Source organism: Octopus bimaculoides, chromosome 27, assembly GCF_046866305.1.
Source record: "Octopus bimaculoides isolate indiv1 chromosome 27, ASM4686630v1, whole genome shotgun sequence".
NCBI lineage: Eukaryota > Metazoa > Mollusca > Cephalopoda > Octopoda > Octopodidae > Octopus > Octopus bimaculoides.
The window spans coordinates 19,189,265-19,206,764 of NC_142954.1; the positions used below are offsets into that span (position 1 = coordinate 19,189,265).

The following is a 17,500-nucleotide window of genomic DNA, read 5'->3' on the forward strand; positions in this document are numbered from 1 at the left end:
CATCGTCACCGCCAGCGTCAACACCACTTCAAATACGAACTACAAGATTCGCCGCCAGTCAACACAACACTACTACTACCAGCGTCACCAACAGCGTCAACATGACTTCTACGTACACCAGCTAACCAAAACTACCGCAGAACTTCTAACTCTGTTTGTGCGATTCACCTTCGCCACGATAGACAACAGACAAGAACCCAGCCTGCGAGGAACATCTGTATACAAGAACCCGGCTTGGCATGGAAGCCCTAACATCACGAGTGATCGCTCTTCCCCACACGCCTCAACTTCTTACATACAGACACATACCACTGTGTACTCTAAGAACTGGTATAAATGCTCACACGTGTTACTGACTCTTTTTCTATCTGCTGTATCTCACACATACATGTATCACTTACACACTCTTTTCTTTACACGACGGCCTGTCTTTTATTGTGTTTTCATTATGTCGCATACACTCACACACAGACATACATTTTAATGCTACAATAAATATTACGGTTATTCATCTTTATCGTCTTCCTTACTGGCCATTTACGAATTCACTATGTTATCGAAGTATAACATATGTATATCATTTGATATATTTTTGTGTTCGACCGTGTGACGCGTTTAATAAAAGGAGCCCTGTTTTTCCATTCGTCACCATTTCTCCTTTTGGGTTCTCACGGTCGTTCTTACATATATATATATATATATATATATATATATATATATATATATATATATATATATATATATATGACATGGAGCACACCCTGTCCCATCTTCACCACTATATCTTTTCTCCAGTGAGGGTAACCACGGATCACCTTTAAGCAAGATATTTGTTTCTCTCTCTCTCTATCATTCTTTTGCTCATCACCTGGCATAAAGCCACCTCCCTCGATTCAACCCCCCCCCCCTCATTTGAAAGGTTTCTTCCTGTGAGTTACTTGGTGACTTTTCTAATGCCAGTGGCATATAAAATGCACCCAGTACTCTCTGTAAAGTGGTTGGCATCAAAAAAGGCATCCAGCCATAAAAACCATATCAAAGCAGAGATTGGAACTTGGCAAGTCTTCTGACTTGTTAGCTCCTGCCAAACTATTCGGTTTATGCTAGCATGGAAAATAGACCATAAATAATGATGACGATATATATATATATATATATATATATATATATAAGGTTAAGAAGGGTATTGGATCCAACCAAACCCAAAGATACAGGTAATACCGAGTAAGTGCTGTATACCGGCTAGTTTTGCCCCATTCGTTGTATAAACAAGAGTGGGGATTATAACATAGGTCGTGTATTAGCGTGTGTATGTATAAAGAGAGAAAAGGATAAAGAGAACAATGGCAAAGTTAGCAGTATATTTTATGGATAAAGTCTTACAGCTATAATAATCCATTCCTCTATTATTTCTGTCTCCAATGAAGGGATACATTGGATTTTGCCTGAAACAGCTGTAAGACTTTATCCATAAAATATATTTCTAACTTTGCCATTGTTCTCTTTATCCTTTTTTATCTCTATCTCTCTCTCTCTATATATATATATATATATATATTGATAGAAAGGACAACAAAAGAAAGAAAGAGACCTCGATATTATGTAAATAGAGGAATTTATCTGTAAAAGTATGACACCAAATAAGTGTCACATATTTTTACAGATATATATATACACACACACACACACACAAACGTGTGTGTGTGTTTATATACTTTTGTTTATTTGTATTCATGCATGTTTTGTTTTTGGTTTTTATTTTAATGGTGTTCTATTTTTGTTACTTCCAGGGTTAAAGCAGAGAATATTGATATGACCATTGCAGGTAAGTTGTCTTCGTTTTTTTTGTTTTTTTTAGGTGCCATGGTCAAGAATGTCGGACATGAGCAACCATACCGATTTGATAATACAGTTCTGTATTTCCTCATCTCTTAAATGCAGGACTGTATTATCTAATCGGTACGGAGCCGACATTAGACTTCAATGGAGGCATATAGAGAAACTCCATAAAAAAACTAGCTCGTTTTTCAAACCATCTAACTTTCCTGTGTAGATGTAGAGACTCGAATCCTCATCTCTCATGAGCAACCATGTCTTGTCACAATTCTCTGTTCTTTGTTTTCTGTAACAGTTCCACTTCCCAATGTTTACTGCCTTTTTTCTTCCAACCAGTTCATGAAGCGTGACAGCCATATTGTCCTTCTTCCTCTACTGCTTTTTCCATTCAATCTTTCTGGTCACCAATAGGTTCTCCAGGCCCTCTTTTCCAATCGCTTGACCAAAAAAAGTTTCAGTTGCTTGACCCTTAATCTCATGAAGCAGTTTCCTATTTACTGCAACCCGGGTCATCACTTCTTCATCAGACACATTGTCCATGCTATCCTCAATATTCTAATTACAAACCACATTCCACTGGTCTCCAAGCACCTGTCTTCCTCACAATAATAAATTGAGAGACCCCCTCATTGACTAATTTATTGTTGCCACAGGAAAAGTGCACTTGTTATGGTGCCACATAAAAAGCATCCAGTACTCTTTATGGAGTGGTTGCCAGCATATTGGGAAGGGGAGGTAAGCAGGTCCTGATCAACTGGAACATCAGTGAAACTGCTTAGTTTGGTTCTCTCTAGAAATTACCTTAAATGGTTTTCATGGCATATTTTGTTTTTCGGCACAACACAAATACACATGAACAACCCATGATAGCTGTGTGTGTGTGTGTTTTATCGTTTATCTGTTTCAGTTATTAGACTACAGCCCATGCTGGGGCACTGCCTTGAAGAAGTTTTAGTTTTGAACGAATTGACCCACATATTTGTTTTTTTTTTTTTTTTTTTAAATCCTGGTACTTTTTCTGTTGTTTTGTTTTGCTGAACCACTAAGTTGTGGGGCCATAAACACACCAACACTAGTTGTCAAGCATGGTTGTGGGTTCAGTCATACTATGTGACACCTTGCACAAGTGTCTTTTACTATAGCCCTGTGCCAACCAAAGCTTTGGGAGTGGATCCGATCGACAGAGACTGAAAGAAGCCTGTCATGTATATATATGTGTGTGTGTGTGTGTGTGTGTCTTTTTGTGTTTGTCGCCTGCCACCACTTTGACAACTTCTTCCGATGAGTTGTAGTGCACCTGAACACTGCATGCAATAAGTTCGTTATTGTTTTTTTTTAATATGCAGAAGGATTGAACTCTTAACCATAAATCCATACCTCTACATAATTGTTCTTTCTTTCAATCGCTCTCTCTCTCTCGTTCCCTTTCTCTCCCTCTCTCGTTCCCTTTCTCTCTCTCTCGTTCCCTTTCTCTTTCTCTCTCTCTCTCTTTCTGCAACAGGAAATATTTAATTAGCAAACTTTCTCTTGTTTTTATTTCAGATTTTGATGGGGTCCTCTATCATATATCAAACCCAGACCAACAGAAAACTAAAATAAGAGTAAGCAGCAATTTAGTCATAGTGTAATGTGTGTATATCAATATCTATAAAACACAAGATGTTTGTGTGTGTGTGTACGTGATGTGGGTTATGCACGTCCACAAATTAGCACGCATGTCGCTCCAATTTTAGGAGGACATTGTTCATGACCCTACCTGTGTTTTTGTCAACTTTTTCTCACAGAGGCACCCGCGTATAGCTGTAAAAATCGATAAACTTTTACCAATTTTGAAGTTTGTTGACATGGCGAAGTCAAGTCTGTGCGTACGCGCGTGAAGGAGAGAGAGAGGGAGAAAGAAAGAAAGAGAGGGAGAAAGAAAGAAAGAGAGAGAGAAAGAAAGAAATAGTGTGTTTGTGACAAGGGGAGAAACAGAGTGTTTGCCAAGCGTCTAAAATGAAAAAGTGGGAGAGGGAGACAAAGCGGCCAAGGAAAAAAAGATTTCTCTCACCAAGACAGCGTCTAACAAAAGAAAAGAAAAGGAACGAACAAGTGGAAGAGGGAGACAAAGCGTATTAGGAAAGAAAACGTAGCGAAGGAAGACGGAGTAAAATGCATTTGTTTTCTTAAACATGAGAGAGTTTCAAATAGAAGATGTTTTTGAAAGACACTATATTCTGTAATAAGATTATATATACTTTCTCACACAACAATTCAAATATATTTATTTTAAATCGTTCATCTTTCTCCCCCCTCTCACTCTCACACATACGCACATATACTACTTTGGGAGCGAAAGAGTTTTGTTTATATTTCACAACTATGAAACAAAAACGTATGTAACAATTTGTCAGTCACCCCACCCCCAACCCGTTTTTCGGACCACAAAAAGGGTTTGGTAATTTTTCAGATTAACACCCGCACGATTTCCACTAGGGTGTTACGGTTAGGGTTACGGTTTTAGGGTCAGAGTTAGGGTTAGGGTTAGGGTTAACATAGAAGGGACAGGCTCCTTATTTTTTGGTTAAGGTTGTTGGTAAGCTTTCCTAAGTTACTCCAATGCAAACCTTCAGATCAACCTTCTCCTATGCAGATCTCTAATGCAACATTTAAAAAAAGAGTCAATAAGTGAAAATAACAAATAAACTGATTCCTTATGGGATTTCCGAATCAAATTGCCAGCAAACCATTTTCAGCCAAACCAATTTCAACGGATTTCGCTCAAATCTGATGTCGATGTTACTTATTTTGGTTTGAAATAAAGGACTTAATCATTTAATAATCCTAGTTTAATCCCGAGCAGCGCCGGGTTATACTGCTAGTATATATATATATATTTATGTGTGTATGTATATATATATATATATATATATATATATATATATTTGTGTGTGAGTGTGTGTGTGTTTGCATCTTGACTGGCCCCCATGCCAGTGGCACGTAAAAAGCACCCACTGTACTCTTGGAGTTGTTGGCGTTAGGAAGGGAATCCAGCTGTAGAAACCTCACCAGATCAGATTGGAGCCTGGTGCAGCCATCCGGTTCACCAGTCCTCAGTCAAATCGTCCAACCCATGCTAGCATGGAAAGCGGACATTAAACGACGATAATGATATATATAAAGGTTATGTTTAAAATTAAAATTTAGATAGGATACTTTAAAATGTAGAAGCCAAACCTTGTTTAGGGTATGTCCCTAGTAGTGTCCCTTGAGAGCACGTTCTCCACATGCAGCTACCGGGCATCATCCGCAGTACTGCACTTTCATCGCAGGATCTGCATAAGGAATTCTTTGGTGCATATTTAGTATATTTTAAATAAATGATAGGAAAGACAGAGTGTACTGTAAGCTTTATTTAGCATGACAGTCATTTTGGCTTAGGTCTGCACTACTTCCTTGTGGGTGGGGAACGATATAATGGAATCAAATGTACCCCACAGTGCAGAAGAAACCTCATCAGGTTACATAATATGTTACAGTGTTATAATATGTACATTTCGCTTCCGTGTGTGGCAGGATGGTGTTGGTATGATGAGTGCCTTTATAGTAGTTTGCAGATTTTTTAATAAAGCAGGATGTTTGGTATGTATTCAGAAAGTGGCAGGTAAAGAATGCTGAGAATCGAATACAAAGAATAAATGGGAAGGTCAGGATGAGTTTTGAATGAAGAGTGCTCGAAAGGTTGTGGAGTTCTTTGGTTGTTGGTCAGGCATATCATTTATGGCAGTGTGGGTATACACACACACACACACTCATACACATATACATGTAATTAGGAAATAAGAAGAAATTGGAAATCAAAATTAAAAATTTTCCCAACAGATTTTAGATGAGAATGCAAGGAAAATTCTACCCTTACATTTTAACTACACACACACACATTCTCATATATAACTGATCTGTCCTATTATTTCTTTTACAGGTCAGTATTGCTCTTAAATTCTATAAAGAGCTTCAAGAACATGGTGCCGATGCGGTAAGTTGAGTCTTTTTTTTCTCTTTCTTGGAATTTTCAATAATTTGCTGAATAACCAGGTAGTTTATAAAATAAGGTGGTGGCAGTGATGGTGGCAGATTGAGGGCATCAGAGAGAGAGTACTTTATAATATCTGACAGTTTTCTGACTTACAAGCTTCAGTCAAGCCATCCAACCCATGCTGGCATGTTAAACTGATGTTAAATAATGATTTGATGATGATTAATTCCTGCTTTCTGGATTCTGAACTCAAATCCCAACTGTGCCGTTCATCCTTTCATCCTAAACGTAGAGGGGACAAACAAGGACAGACAAAGGGATTAAGTCGATTACATCGACCCCAGTGCGTAACTGGTACTTAATTTATCGACCCCCGAAAGGATGAAAGGCAAAGCCAACCTCGGCGGAATTTGAACTCAGAACGTGACGGCAGATGAAATACCGCGAAGCATTTCACCCGGCGTGCTAACGTTTCTGCGAGCTCGCCGCCTTAATAGTGCCACCTCTCTGTGAAGGCACATGGCTCAGTGGTTAGAGCATTGGGCTCACTATCATGAGGTAGTGAGTTCGAATCCCGGACCGCTCTGTCTGTTGTTTTCTTGAGCAAGACACTTTATTTCATGTTGTTCCCATTCACTCAGCTGTAGAAATGAGTTGCGACATCACTGGTGCCAAGCTATAGAGGTCTTTGCCTTTCCCTTGGACAACATTGGTGGTGTGGAGAGGAGAGGATGGTATGCATGGGTGACCACTGTTCTTCCAAAAACAACCTTCCTTAGACTTGTGCCTTGGAGGGTAACCTTTTGACTGCAATCCCTTGGTCAGTCATAACTGAAGGGGGTTTTTACCCCATTTAGCGCCTTCTTTTATAGACATGCTATAACAAAGGCTAAGGATTTGCCTTGCCCCCTGTGGTCTGACAGCTTGCCAAACACTAACTCGGAATTTCTAAGTCCCTGCACTATTGTCAGATAGTTGTTGCCCTTATTTTGGGTTCATTCATCCTTTTGACATGTATTACTTTTGTCCTGCTGGATTTCTGGTAACCCTCCTCACTAAGCAAACTTGCTTGGGGTGGGGAGCTATTTTAGTTGGCAAAATATGGAAATGCCATATGTTCTAAATTGAAATTCTACCAAGGTCGACTTTACCTTTCATCCTTTCAGGGTCAATAAATTAAGTACCTTGTGCCTATAGTAGAAAGATTATCATTATTATTATTATTATTATTATTATTATTATTATCTCTTTTACAGCTTATTCGGCGAGAATATGGAGATTATTTAACAGATCCAGAAGAAGGTCAGTACCCTAAAGTTCTGTTGAAGGTTTACAAATGCTCTCCAAGTTTCTTATTTACGATGGGCTTCTTTCAGTTTCTGTCGACCAAATCTACTCACAAGGCTTTGGTTGGCCCAAGACCATAGTAGAAGATACTTGGCCAAGGTACCCAGAATCATGTTGTTGGGAAGCAAGCTTCTTACCACACAGCCGCACATGCACCTATGTGTGTGTGTTTTTGTGTATATTTGTCCCCCACCACCATTTGACAACCGGTGTTGGTGTGTTTACATCCCTGTAACTTAGTGGTTAGGCAAAAGGGACAATAGAATAAGTACTAGACTTTAAAAGATAAGTCCTGGGGTCGATTTGTTTAACTAAAAACCCTTCAAGGTGGTGCCCCAGCGTGGACACAGTCAAATGACTGAAACAAATAAAAAGTAGATAAGAGAAACACACACACACATACATAAACATATGATGAGCTTCTCTCAGTTTCCATCTACAAAATCCACTCTCAAGACTGGTCAGCCTGGGGCTATAGTAGAAGATGCTTGCTGATGGTGCCATGCAGTGGGACTGAACACAGAACCATGTGATTAGGAATCAAGGTTCTTACCACACAAGCCTGCCTACAGCTGATGTATTATCATCATCATCTTTTAACATCCTTGTTCCTTGCTGGCATGGGTTGCGTGGATCGGCAAGATCCAATGGATCACGGGGCCACATTTTGCTCCAATGTCTCAGTTTTGACTGGGTTTCTATGACTGGATACCCACCCTAACACAAACCACTTTCCACTGAGGTTGACTTTACCCTTCATACTTTTGGGCTCAATAAAACAAGTACCAGTTGCATGCTGGGGTTGGTCCCTTTCTCCACAAAATTTCAGGCTTTGTGCTTAGAATTGTTGTTGATGCATTTTCTCTTCACCATTTTGATTTTTAATCTTGTTGTATTTACTATTTAGGCTACAATATATCATTACTCTATGACCTGGAGAACATTCCCTCTGACTATGAAGAAGTCATCAAGGCAGCTGCCCTCCTCAAGAGGAATTGCTTTGCATCAGTTTTTGAGAAGTACTTTCAGTTTCAGGAGAGGGGCGAGTCTGGACATAAAAGGGCTGTCATTCATTACCGAGATGAAGAAACCATGTAAGTTCCTGCTTCTTTGAGATCCTCTTTTTATTTTCATAAAGGGTTGGTCAGCCCACAATGTAACGGATGATGTGCACTCAAACCTGGTCAATCCATTTTAGCTCTTGGTCCCTATTTACTAAATCTTAACGTTTTTGAGAAAACCTGTCAAGCCAAGTGAAATTGCAGTCATACCTAATGCCAGTGGCCTGTATTTACCTGGACCCCTAAAGATCATGTTGACCCTGATTGAAAACCACTCATATAGAGGGGCCCTTCATTGCTTCGTTATTGTTTAGCTCCAGGTGAACCCTCAACAAGGAAACCTAAGATTAGAGACATTCTATCATTTTATAGGCACAGGTGTGGCTGTGTGGTAAGAAGTTTGCTTCCGAACCACATGGTTCCAGGTTCTGTCTCACTGTGTGACAAATGTCTTCTACTATAGCCCCCGGCCAACCAAAGCCTTGTGAATGGATTTGATAAGTGGAAACTGAAAGAAGCCTCTTGTGTACATGCGCGCGCGTGTGTGTGTGTGTGTGTGTGTGTTGTTACTTTGTGTTGATTTCGTGCGACAGTTGTAAAATGTCCTTGTCATGCAAACAGTGCCCGTTGCTTCCAATCTACTGTAAAAACACGTCTGGCCTTGGGAGTATTACTCCTTGCTTGGAAACAGGTGAGGGTTGGTGACAGGAAAGGTATCTGGACATGGGAAATCCACCTCAACAAATTCCATCTGACCTATGAAAGCAAGGAAAGATGATGATGATGAGGATGATATCTATGACTGCATTATGCATATGAGGAGAGGTTAGGGTGGATTTGGCTACAATTTCTAGCAGATTGATAAACCACTTAAAGACTTCCATTTTGACTTCTCACATTTTGTTACTGTTGTTGTTGTTATCAGATATTATTTCATTGCTGTTTCTATTTCCAAATTTTTTTTTCATGTTTTATCTTTCCAGGTACATAGATGCACAGAAGGATCGAGTGACAGTAATCTTCAGCACAGTCTTTAAGGATGATTCTGACATCATCATTGGCAAAGTGTTTATGCAGGTAAGGGCAGCATCACACACACAAAGGCGGTGAGCTGGCAGAAAAGTTTGCACGCCAGGCGAAATGCTTAGCCGTATTTTGTCTGCCGCTACGTTCTGAGTTCAAAATCCGCCGTGGTCAACTTTGCCTTTCATCCTTTTGGGGTCGATAAATTAAGTACCAGTTACGCACTGGGGTCGATATAATCGACTTAATCCCTTTGTCCTTGTTTGTCCCCTTGTTGGCAGTAAAGAAATCAGCATCACACACACACACACAAATTCCAACTTAGGATTTGTCAGAAATTGGTAGTGAATTGGCAAAGTGATAGAGGCACCAAACCAAATCCCTGCAATATTTGCTTTAGTTTTTTTACATTGAGAGTTCAAATTTCACCCAGATCAACTTTACCTTTCATCTTTCCAAGGTCTGTGAAGTACCAGTCAGTAACTGGATTTAATTAACTGGAACTGATTAACCCAATTCCTTCAAATTTTAAAATAATAATGAACTTATGCTATACAGTGCTCAGGTGCACTAAACTCATGAGAAAAAGTAGCCAAAGGTGCATGGGCAGTACATAGATTAATGCACAAGAAGGGAACAGTGGAGGAGACCTTTAAAACAACAAGTTGTGGGGACACATCAGGTGTCCTGTTGGTGAAGCAAGGAAGTTTTGAAGGATGTTGTGTCCTGACGTCTATCAATTGATCTGGGTCGTTTATTCCATGCTTCAGCAATTCTGAGTGTGAAAAAATGTTTACTTAAGTCTGGCTTCTGTGCCAGTGGCGTGTAAATAGCACCATTTGAGCGTGATCGTTACCAGCGTTGCCTTACTGGCACTTGTGCTGGTGGCACGTGAAAAAGCATTTGAGCGAGGTCGTTGCTAGTGCTGCTGGACTGGCTCTTGTGCAGGTGGCACGTAAAATACACCATTTTGAGCGTGGCCGTTGCCAGTACCGCCTAACTGCCCCTTGTGCCAGTAGCACGTGAAAGCACCCACTACACTCTCGGAGTGGTTGGCGTTAGGAAGGGCATCCAGCTGTAGAAACTCTGCCAGATCAGATTGGGGCCTGGTGTAGCCATCTGGTTTGCCAGTCCTCAGTCAAATCGTCCAACCCATGCTAGCATAGAAAACGGATGTTAAATGATGATGATGATGATGATGATGTGTGCTGTGTTGTCCTTTTTTGAGTTTGTAAGCATGTCCACATGTGTTAGACATGTGGAATTCAAACAGGTGCCAAAGATTGTTGTTGGAAAGATAAGGATGGTGGATTAACAGAATCTTTAAAGCATCAGACTTGTGGTATTTCAGCTCCTTATTTTCATCCATCCATCTTCTCCTCCCACTGTTTCTTGCAGAGTTGTTGGGATGGAGTCCTCAAGCACTTCCTCTGATAGGGTCCTATCAGAAGCAATCATCATTGGACTTTCTAGCTGGATTTCCAAATGTGACTAAATGAAACGATGGATATTATTCAACTATTTTGTTCTTGGTCTCCTGTGGATTGGTTCAGCTTGTAGAATCTGTCTTGCACTATTTTCCTGTGATATTCCAATCATGTCTGTAGTACCAGAGCTATAATCTATCTTTCGGTTTATTTATCTATTCATCCAGTCATCTTCTCCTCTTGCTGTTCTTGGGAAGGTCATAAGGGTTAAGTACTCAAGCACCTCCTCCATAGGGTCCTATCAGAAGCAAGCATCCTTACACTTTCTGGCTGGATTCCCAAATGGCACCAACTGAGACTATGAACATTAATCCAACCATTTTGCTTGTGTTCTACCCTAAGGTCTCCGGCCTGGCTTGAAGAATCTGTCTTTTCTGTAACATTTTAATCACATCTCTGTAGTACCAGAGCTGTGACCTCTCAATGCAGAGAAGTAATGGTTTGAGCTAGAAAGACTCGCTCATTTCTGAGCTACGGGTTCACAACCATGAGGTAGTGAGTTCAATTCATGGACCGAATTCATTGAGTTCAATTCATGAAAATTCGTGAGGTGTCAACAAGGTACACAGATAACTTTGTTTTTTTATCATTTTTGTTCATTTCCCTTATTCACTTGATCCGAACACCTTGTTATATTTTGTGCTGGGCCCTTGCAGCCAATAATAGAACCCAGTTCTATTCTTTAACTCTTTAACATTCACATTATTCTGTCAGAAGTACTGCTTATTTAACCTCACTGTTTTACATTAATTATGCATTATGTTGTAGCCTTGAGATTTTGAAGAGAGAATTGCTAATTTTTAGAATGATATTGTAGGGTTGCTGTGAGAGGCCAGATCTGGCCAGTTTGATGATACAACAGAACACTTTGGCTGGATATGACTGGTTTAAATGCTAAAGGGTTAAAAAAAAATTAACCTCAGTTTTTCATTATTTGCTCGACAGGAGTTCAAAGAAGGCCGCCGCAAATACCAACAGGCTCCTCAAGTGCTGTTCAGTCACAAAAACCCGCCACAAGAGCTGCAGAACACGGACGCTTCAGTCGGAGACAATATTGGCTATATAACATTTGGTAAGCTAATATATTCCTTTGTATGACTTCTTCACCTCTCAGTACTTCCCTACCTGCATCCAATGTTCTGTGATGGCATGTGACCTAGTGGTTAGGGCATTGGACTCATGATTTCATTTCCTGGACTGGGCAGTAAGTTACCTTCTTCCTTCTCGAATCATAGCGATTCATAAGGGCTGGTTTCCCAGTTTCATGTCGTGTATATTCCCCACCTGGATGGGACGCCAATCCGTTGCAAGATTACTCATTTTTGTCAGCTGAGTGGACTGGAGCCACATGAAATTTCACGTGGAATTAATGTTGGCCCAAGACACTTTCCCAAGGCACCATGCAGTGGGATTGAACCCAGAACCAATTCAGAAGCAAGCTTCTTACCACACAATTTTGATGAAACTAATTTTTCTTTTTTCCATTTAATTGCAATTAATGAAGTAGAAATTTTATTTCAGTGAGTTGCAATAGTTCCATTTGAATTAATGCCAAATATGGTTGGAGTAAGACTAAAACCACTTCAATATCATCAAAAGAACAACAGAAAATAGCAGGACAATCCTCACAACACAGAATTTCCATTTAATTCTATGTCCATTTTGGCCCGTTTGCAGAGAAACTAAACTAGAATATCAAACATTCAGTTAGTTTAGGCTGAAAGTCACCACATTCATAAATGTTGAGATGTCTACATTTTTAGTGTGTATACACACACACACACACACACACACACACAAAGGCACAGGAGTGGCTGTGTGGTAAGTAGCTTGCTTACCAACTACATGGTTCTGGGTTCAGTCCCACTGCATGGCACCTTGGGCAAGTGTCTTCTACTATAGCCTCTGGCCGACCAAAGCCTTGAGTGGATTTGGTAGATGGAAATTGAAAGAAGCCTGTCGTATATATATACACACAAACAATATATGAGTATATGCATATATATGTACATGTATGTACATACCTTCATCTACATATACACATAGATACATAACTGGGTACATGACGTGGCAAAAGAACATGGACAAAATGATAAACAAGGTACAACAAGCAAGCAAGCCACATAGAAACATCTCCTTCATCAGCTGCCACCATTAAAACACCGGCGTTTCGAAGAATTAAGGCAGTACGCATCGTTGAAACGGTTCTTCCCATGGACACAAATTAAATCATTTTCGTGAAGGATAGTGGCGGACGGAAAACAAGACAGGAAAACGAAACGGTGGATAAACAAACAAGCAAAAAGGCTGTACAGCCAGACGTGAAGTGTCCCCCCCCAACATCGCTTGACAACCGATGCTGGTGTGTTTACGTCTCCGTCACTTAGTGGTTCGGCAAAAGAGACCAATAGATTAAGTACTAGGCTTACAAAGAATGAGCCCTGGGGTCGATTTGCTTGACCAAAGGTGCAGTCAAATGACTGAAACAAATAGAAGAAGAATACATACATACAAACTAGAACATGGTGTAGCTCGCCAGCATGGAAAGCGGATGTTTATGGATAATGAGTGCATTGTGTATGTATGCTTAATGTGCTAATAAATTGGTGCACCAGATATAAAATACCTTGTGATATTTATTCTGCCTATGTTACACAATACTCCCATGTTGATAATCTAATGAGTGATCCATTGGAAATTTATAACCTTTGATATTCATCCATTAATACATGATATAAAAGACAATATGATGATGATGATTGTGTTGTTGCTGGTGCTTATTATTTTTTTTTTTTCTTTTCTTCAGTTCTTTTCCCACGTCACACAAACGACAGCAGCCGAGGTAATACCATTAACTTGATCCACACATTGAGAGATTATCTGCACTACCATATTAAATGTTCCAAGGTGAGCACTGCCATCTCTCTCTCTCCTCCTCTGGATGATTAATGTGTAAAGGAAGTTAGTGAGAGCAATGAATTCTGGGATAGACCATTGATTTTATTGGATACTTCTAGTTAGATGTTGGTATCTAGGTTTGGTAATACAAAAAGGAAAATAGAATTCAAGACATGAGTGTATATATATATATATATGTATATATATATATATATATATATATATATATATATATTATACTGTGTAGCATGATTTTTGTTCTTAAGTATCAATTGTTATTTCCAATTTGTTTATCCCCTAGAAAGTACGAAAAATGGTTCATGTTTCCTTCAAATTTTGCTTTTCTTATTCAAACCCCAAAGAATCCCTCTCAACAGATGGCCATGATGCTCCCCACAAATACTCCTGCTCATCATCAGAGAAGCAGATATTGTCAGCCACTAAGGGACATGCTCAAGTGATTAAGGTCTGAACAGAGTATTTACTATAACGATATTTCTGCTTCAGCAACTCACTGTGCGATATGTAACGGGAAATAGGTCAGTTTGTTTCAAAGCATTGATGTCCAGGTCAGAAAAGCACAGGATGAAGGGAATAGCAGTCATTTCCTTTGATTTCTAGAGAAAAGCAGATAGGAAATAACACTTACTGACAAAAGGCAAAAAAAGATTAAAATTTTGTTACACAGTGTTATCATTAATTGGCTGAAGTTACAGAGTGACTTGAGGGATGAGAGTTTCATGCATCGGCACTCATTTTTAGTTGAATGAATCAACACCAGTACTTATTTTCATTTTAAGCCTGGTCCTTATTCTATCAGTCCCTTTTGCTAAACCACTAAGTTACAGAGACAAACAGACCAACACTAGTTGAGAAGCTGTGATGAGGGACACACACTCACACATATATTATGGGCTTCTTTCAGTTTCTGTCCACCAAATCCACTGACAAGGCGTTGGTTTGCCCAAGGTCCCACATAGTGGGATTGAAACCAGAACCATGTAGTTAGGAAGAAAGCTTCTTACCGCACAGTCATGCCTGTGCCTTTTTACCACACAACCACCATTATGGCTGGGATATAAATGAAATCCTCTTGATTTCAAACCACTCTGATAAGTGCCAGTGCATGAAACTGTTGGCTCTTGAGTCACTCTGTAACTTCTGCTTGTTATTCATAAAAATATATACATAGATGATGTGAAAATGATGGTATAGAATGGAGGCAACTATGCAGATAAACAAATTAGATATATTAAATATAGCAGTAAGTCCAACAGCTGTTTCTGGAGGCTCAGAGAGCCATCATAATGCTGGTAGATGTAGTTCATTGCAATATGTGACCGTAATGGAAGCAATCAACATAGGATAAATTGAGCCTCTGCTATGTATAATGTGTGTGTGTGTGTTTTGTATTGTTCTGCCTTCTCCCTATTCATATATCCATTTTCTTTCCGCATTCCTCCATCTCCAAACAGGCATATATTCACTCAAGAATGCGAGCAAAAACCTCTGATTTTCTCAAAGTGTTGAACAGAGCCCGGCCGGAACCTAAAGTAGTTGAGAAGAAAACCATTTCGTAAGTATTTGCGTGTATTTAATTTTTGCTTTCCTTGGAAGTTTGGGGTTTTTTTTTTGGGTTTTTTTCTTGATGAGGGTTTTATTTAAATATTTTACAAATTCATTATATGCACACAAAATAGCAAGGATTGAAATAATGATGTATATATCTTTGTAAACTTGTAAGATTTTCAGATGTCGTGCATATGGATGTAGACAGTTGCATACAGAAGTGCCAATTGCTTAAAGTAGATGGAACTTGTGGGAGAGGGAGACCCGGGAATATATGGGACGAAGTACTGAAGGCCAGTCACATGACACTGAGCCTTATGAAGGAGTTGACTATGGACTGAGGTATCTGGTGCTTTGCTGTACTCGTGAACACCTGTCCGCCACAGCAGAATTGATAACAGTGCTGGTGCCACATAAAAAGGACTTGTGCTGGTGTCACATTAAAGGAACCCAGTACACTCTATGGAGTGTACGGGACTAGGAAGGGCATCCGGCTAGAGAAACCATGCCAGAACAGGCAACGGAATCTGGTGCTGGTGCCCCTTCATAAGCACCAATGCTAGTGCTGCATTAGCACACCTGTTCCAGGGCTGCTTAAATGCACCCATGCCAGTGGAATGTAAAAGGCACCCAGAACACTCTGTTAAGTGGTTGATGTTAGGAAGGACATCTAGCTGTAGAACAACAACAACAACAACGACAGACAGCTGGGGTTTGGAGAGCTCCCTGCTAGCCAGCTCCATGTCAAACCATCCAACCCATGCCAGCATGGAAAGCAGATGTTAAACAATGATGGTGATGATTATGATGACATACATACATATATGTGTGTGTGTGTGTGTGTTAAATTTAGAATTTAAAATTAAGGTTTAGAAAGGAGACCTTAAAATGAATTATCCAAACCTTGTTTCAGGTAAGTCTCAGGTAGTGTGTCTGCAAAGCACGTTCACCACTTATGACTGCCAGGTGTCATCTGCATTACTGCACTTTCATTGCTGGATCTACATCAGGAATTCCTAGGTGCACGTTGGGTATATTTTAAAGGATTGATATGGAATCCAGCTAGTTACACTCTGTTTTCTGTGTCAGTCATTTAAAATATATATTTTTCTTCATTGTAGTTAATTTGACATACATTTGTTTCCAGTAATCATAGATTTGTTATTGATAGGCTTCCTGATTGAGTAAACCTATCAACAAAGACTCGAAACAGATGTAAGTCAAATTTACTACAATAAAGAAAAAAAATGTAATGACCATTATTTACATCTTGTGTTGTATACCACTTTGTGTAAAAGCCAGTATAACTGGAACACAACCATGGATTTACTAAATAGAATGGTGATGAACTCTGACCTCGGACCCTACCACAAGAATCGCAGAGTTCTTTACTTTTTTAAACAATATTGTAAACCTGGTGTTCTAAGAGAGTTTTTCAAGTGTTTTGTCCAGATTAATAATCCCTCACTAACAATTCTCTTACATATACGCATGCAGGCATACATACATACATACATAGATAAAAATTGTACACTAACAGCGTGAGTGTATACTCCTCTAACCCCTACAAAAGTAAGAACACACACTACTGTGCACACTTCAGGAACACAGTGGGGTATTAGAAACTCACATAAAACTATCAAAATAATAATAATAATAATAATAAAGCACAACTCAAAAATAACTTATCTATTGGTGCTTTGAACAACAATATTTCGGCATCTTGCGTGCCTTCAACAGGTTCAAAATTTTGAACCTGTTGAAGGCACGCAAGATGCCGAAATATATCGTTCGAAGCGAAAATAAATAAGTTACTTTCGAGTTGCGCTTTTTGTCATTAAGTTGGCCATAGTGATGGATTACGTCAGCTATGTTTACCTTAGTGACGGATTGTGGCAATCGTATACAAAAGTAAAGAACTCACCCCTCTATCTAATAATAATAATATTGATGATGATGATGATGATGGCCAATAGACCAGATATAGTTGTCAAAGATCATGAAGGAAAAAAATGCTTTCTAATTGATGTATCAATACCAGCAGATGACAACGTCTCTCTAAAAGAAATGGAAAAACTTTCAAAATACAAAGACCTGGAAATAGAGGTAACTCGAATGTGGAATCTAAAACCAGAAACAATTCCTATCATAGTAGGTGCCTTAGGTATAATAAAAAAAATATTCAAACAAATACATAACAAAAACACCAGGACTTACAAATGTATTTAACATACAGAAAATTGCACTACTGGGCACTACACACA

The 17,500-nt window shown here is 39.4% G+C and overlaps 1 protein-coding gene and 1 long non-coding RNA gene across 2 annotated transcripts in view; one reads left to right on the forward strand and one right to left on the reverse strand.

Moving 5' to 3' along the window:
* LOC106868985 (actin-related protein 2/3 complex subunit 2) overlaps nucleotides 1–17,500 on the forward strand; it is a 48,218-nt gene that overhangs the window by 29,973 nt on the left and 745 nt on the right. The window contains exons 2-10 of the mRNA XM_089343391.1: nucleotides 1,791–1,825; nucleotides 3,379–3,437; nucleotides 5,798–5,851; nucleotides 7,108–7,153; nucleotides 8,106–8,292; nucleotides 9,243–9,336; nucleotides 11,715–11,841; nucleotides 13,576–13,676; nucleotides 15,143–15,243. Coding sequence (XP_089199517.1) covers nucleotides 1,791–1,825; nucleotides 3,379–3,437; nucleotides 5,798–5,851; nucleotides 7,108–7,153; nucleotides 8,106–8,292; nucleotides 9,243–9,336; nucleotides 11,715–11,841; nucleotides 13,576–13,676; nucleotides 15,143–15,243 — 804 coding nt within the window. The remainder of the gene's footprint in view (nucleotides 1–1,790; nucleotides 1,826–3,378; nucleotides 3,438–5,797; nucleotides 5,852–7,107; nucleotides 7,154–8,105; nucleotides 8,293–9,242; nucleotides 9,337–11,714; nucleotides 11,842–13,575; nucleotides 13,677–15,142; nucleotides 15,244–17,500) is intronic.
* LOC149130889 (uncharacterized) overlaps nucleotides 1–17,500 on the reverse strand; it is a 38,292-nt gene that overhangs the window by 8,960 nt on the left and 11,832 nt on the right. The window lies entirely within an intron of this gene.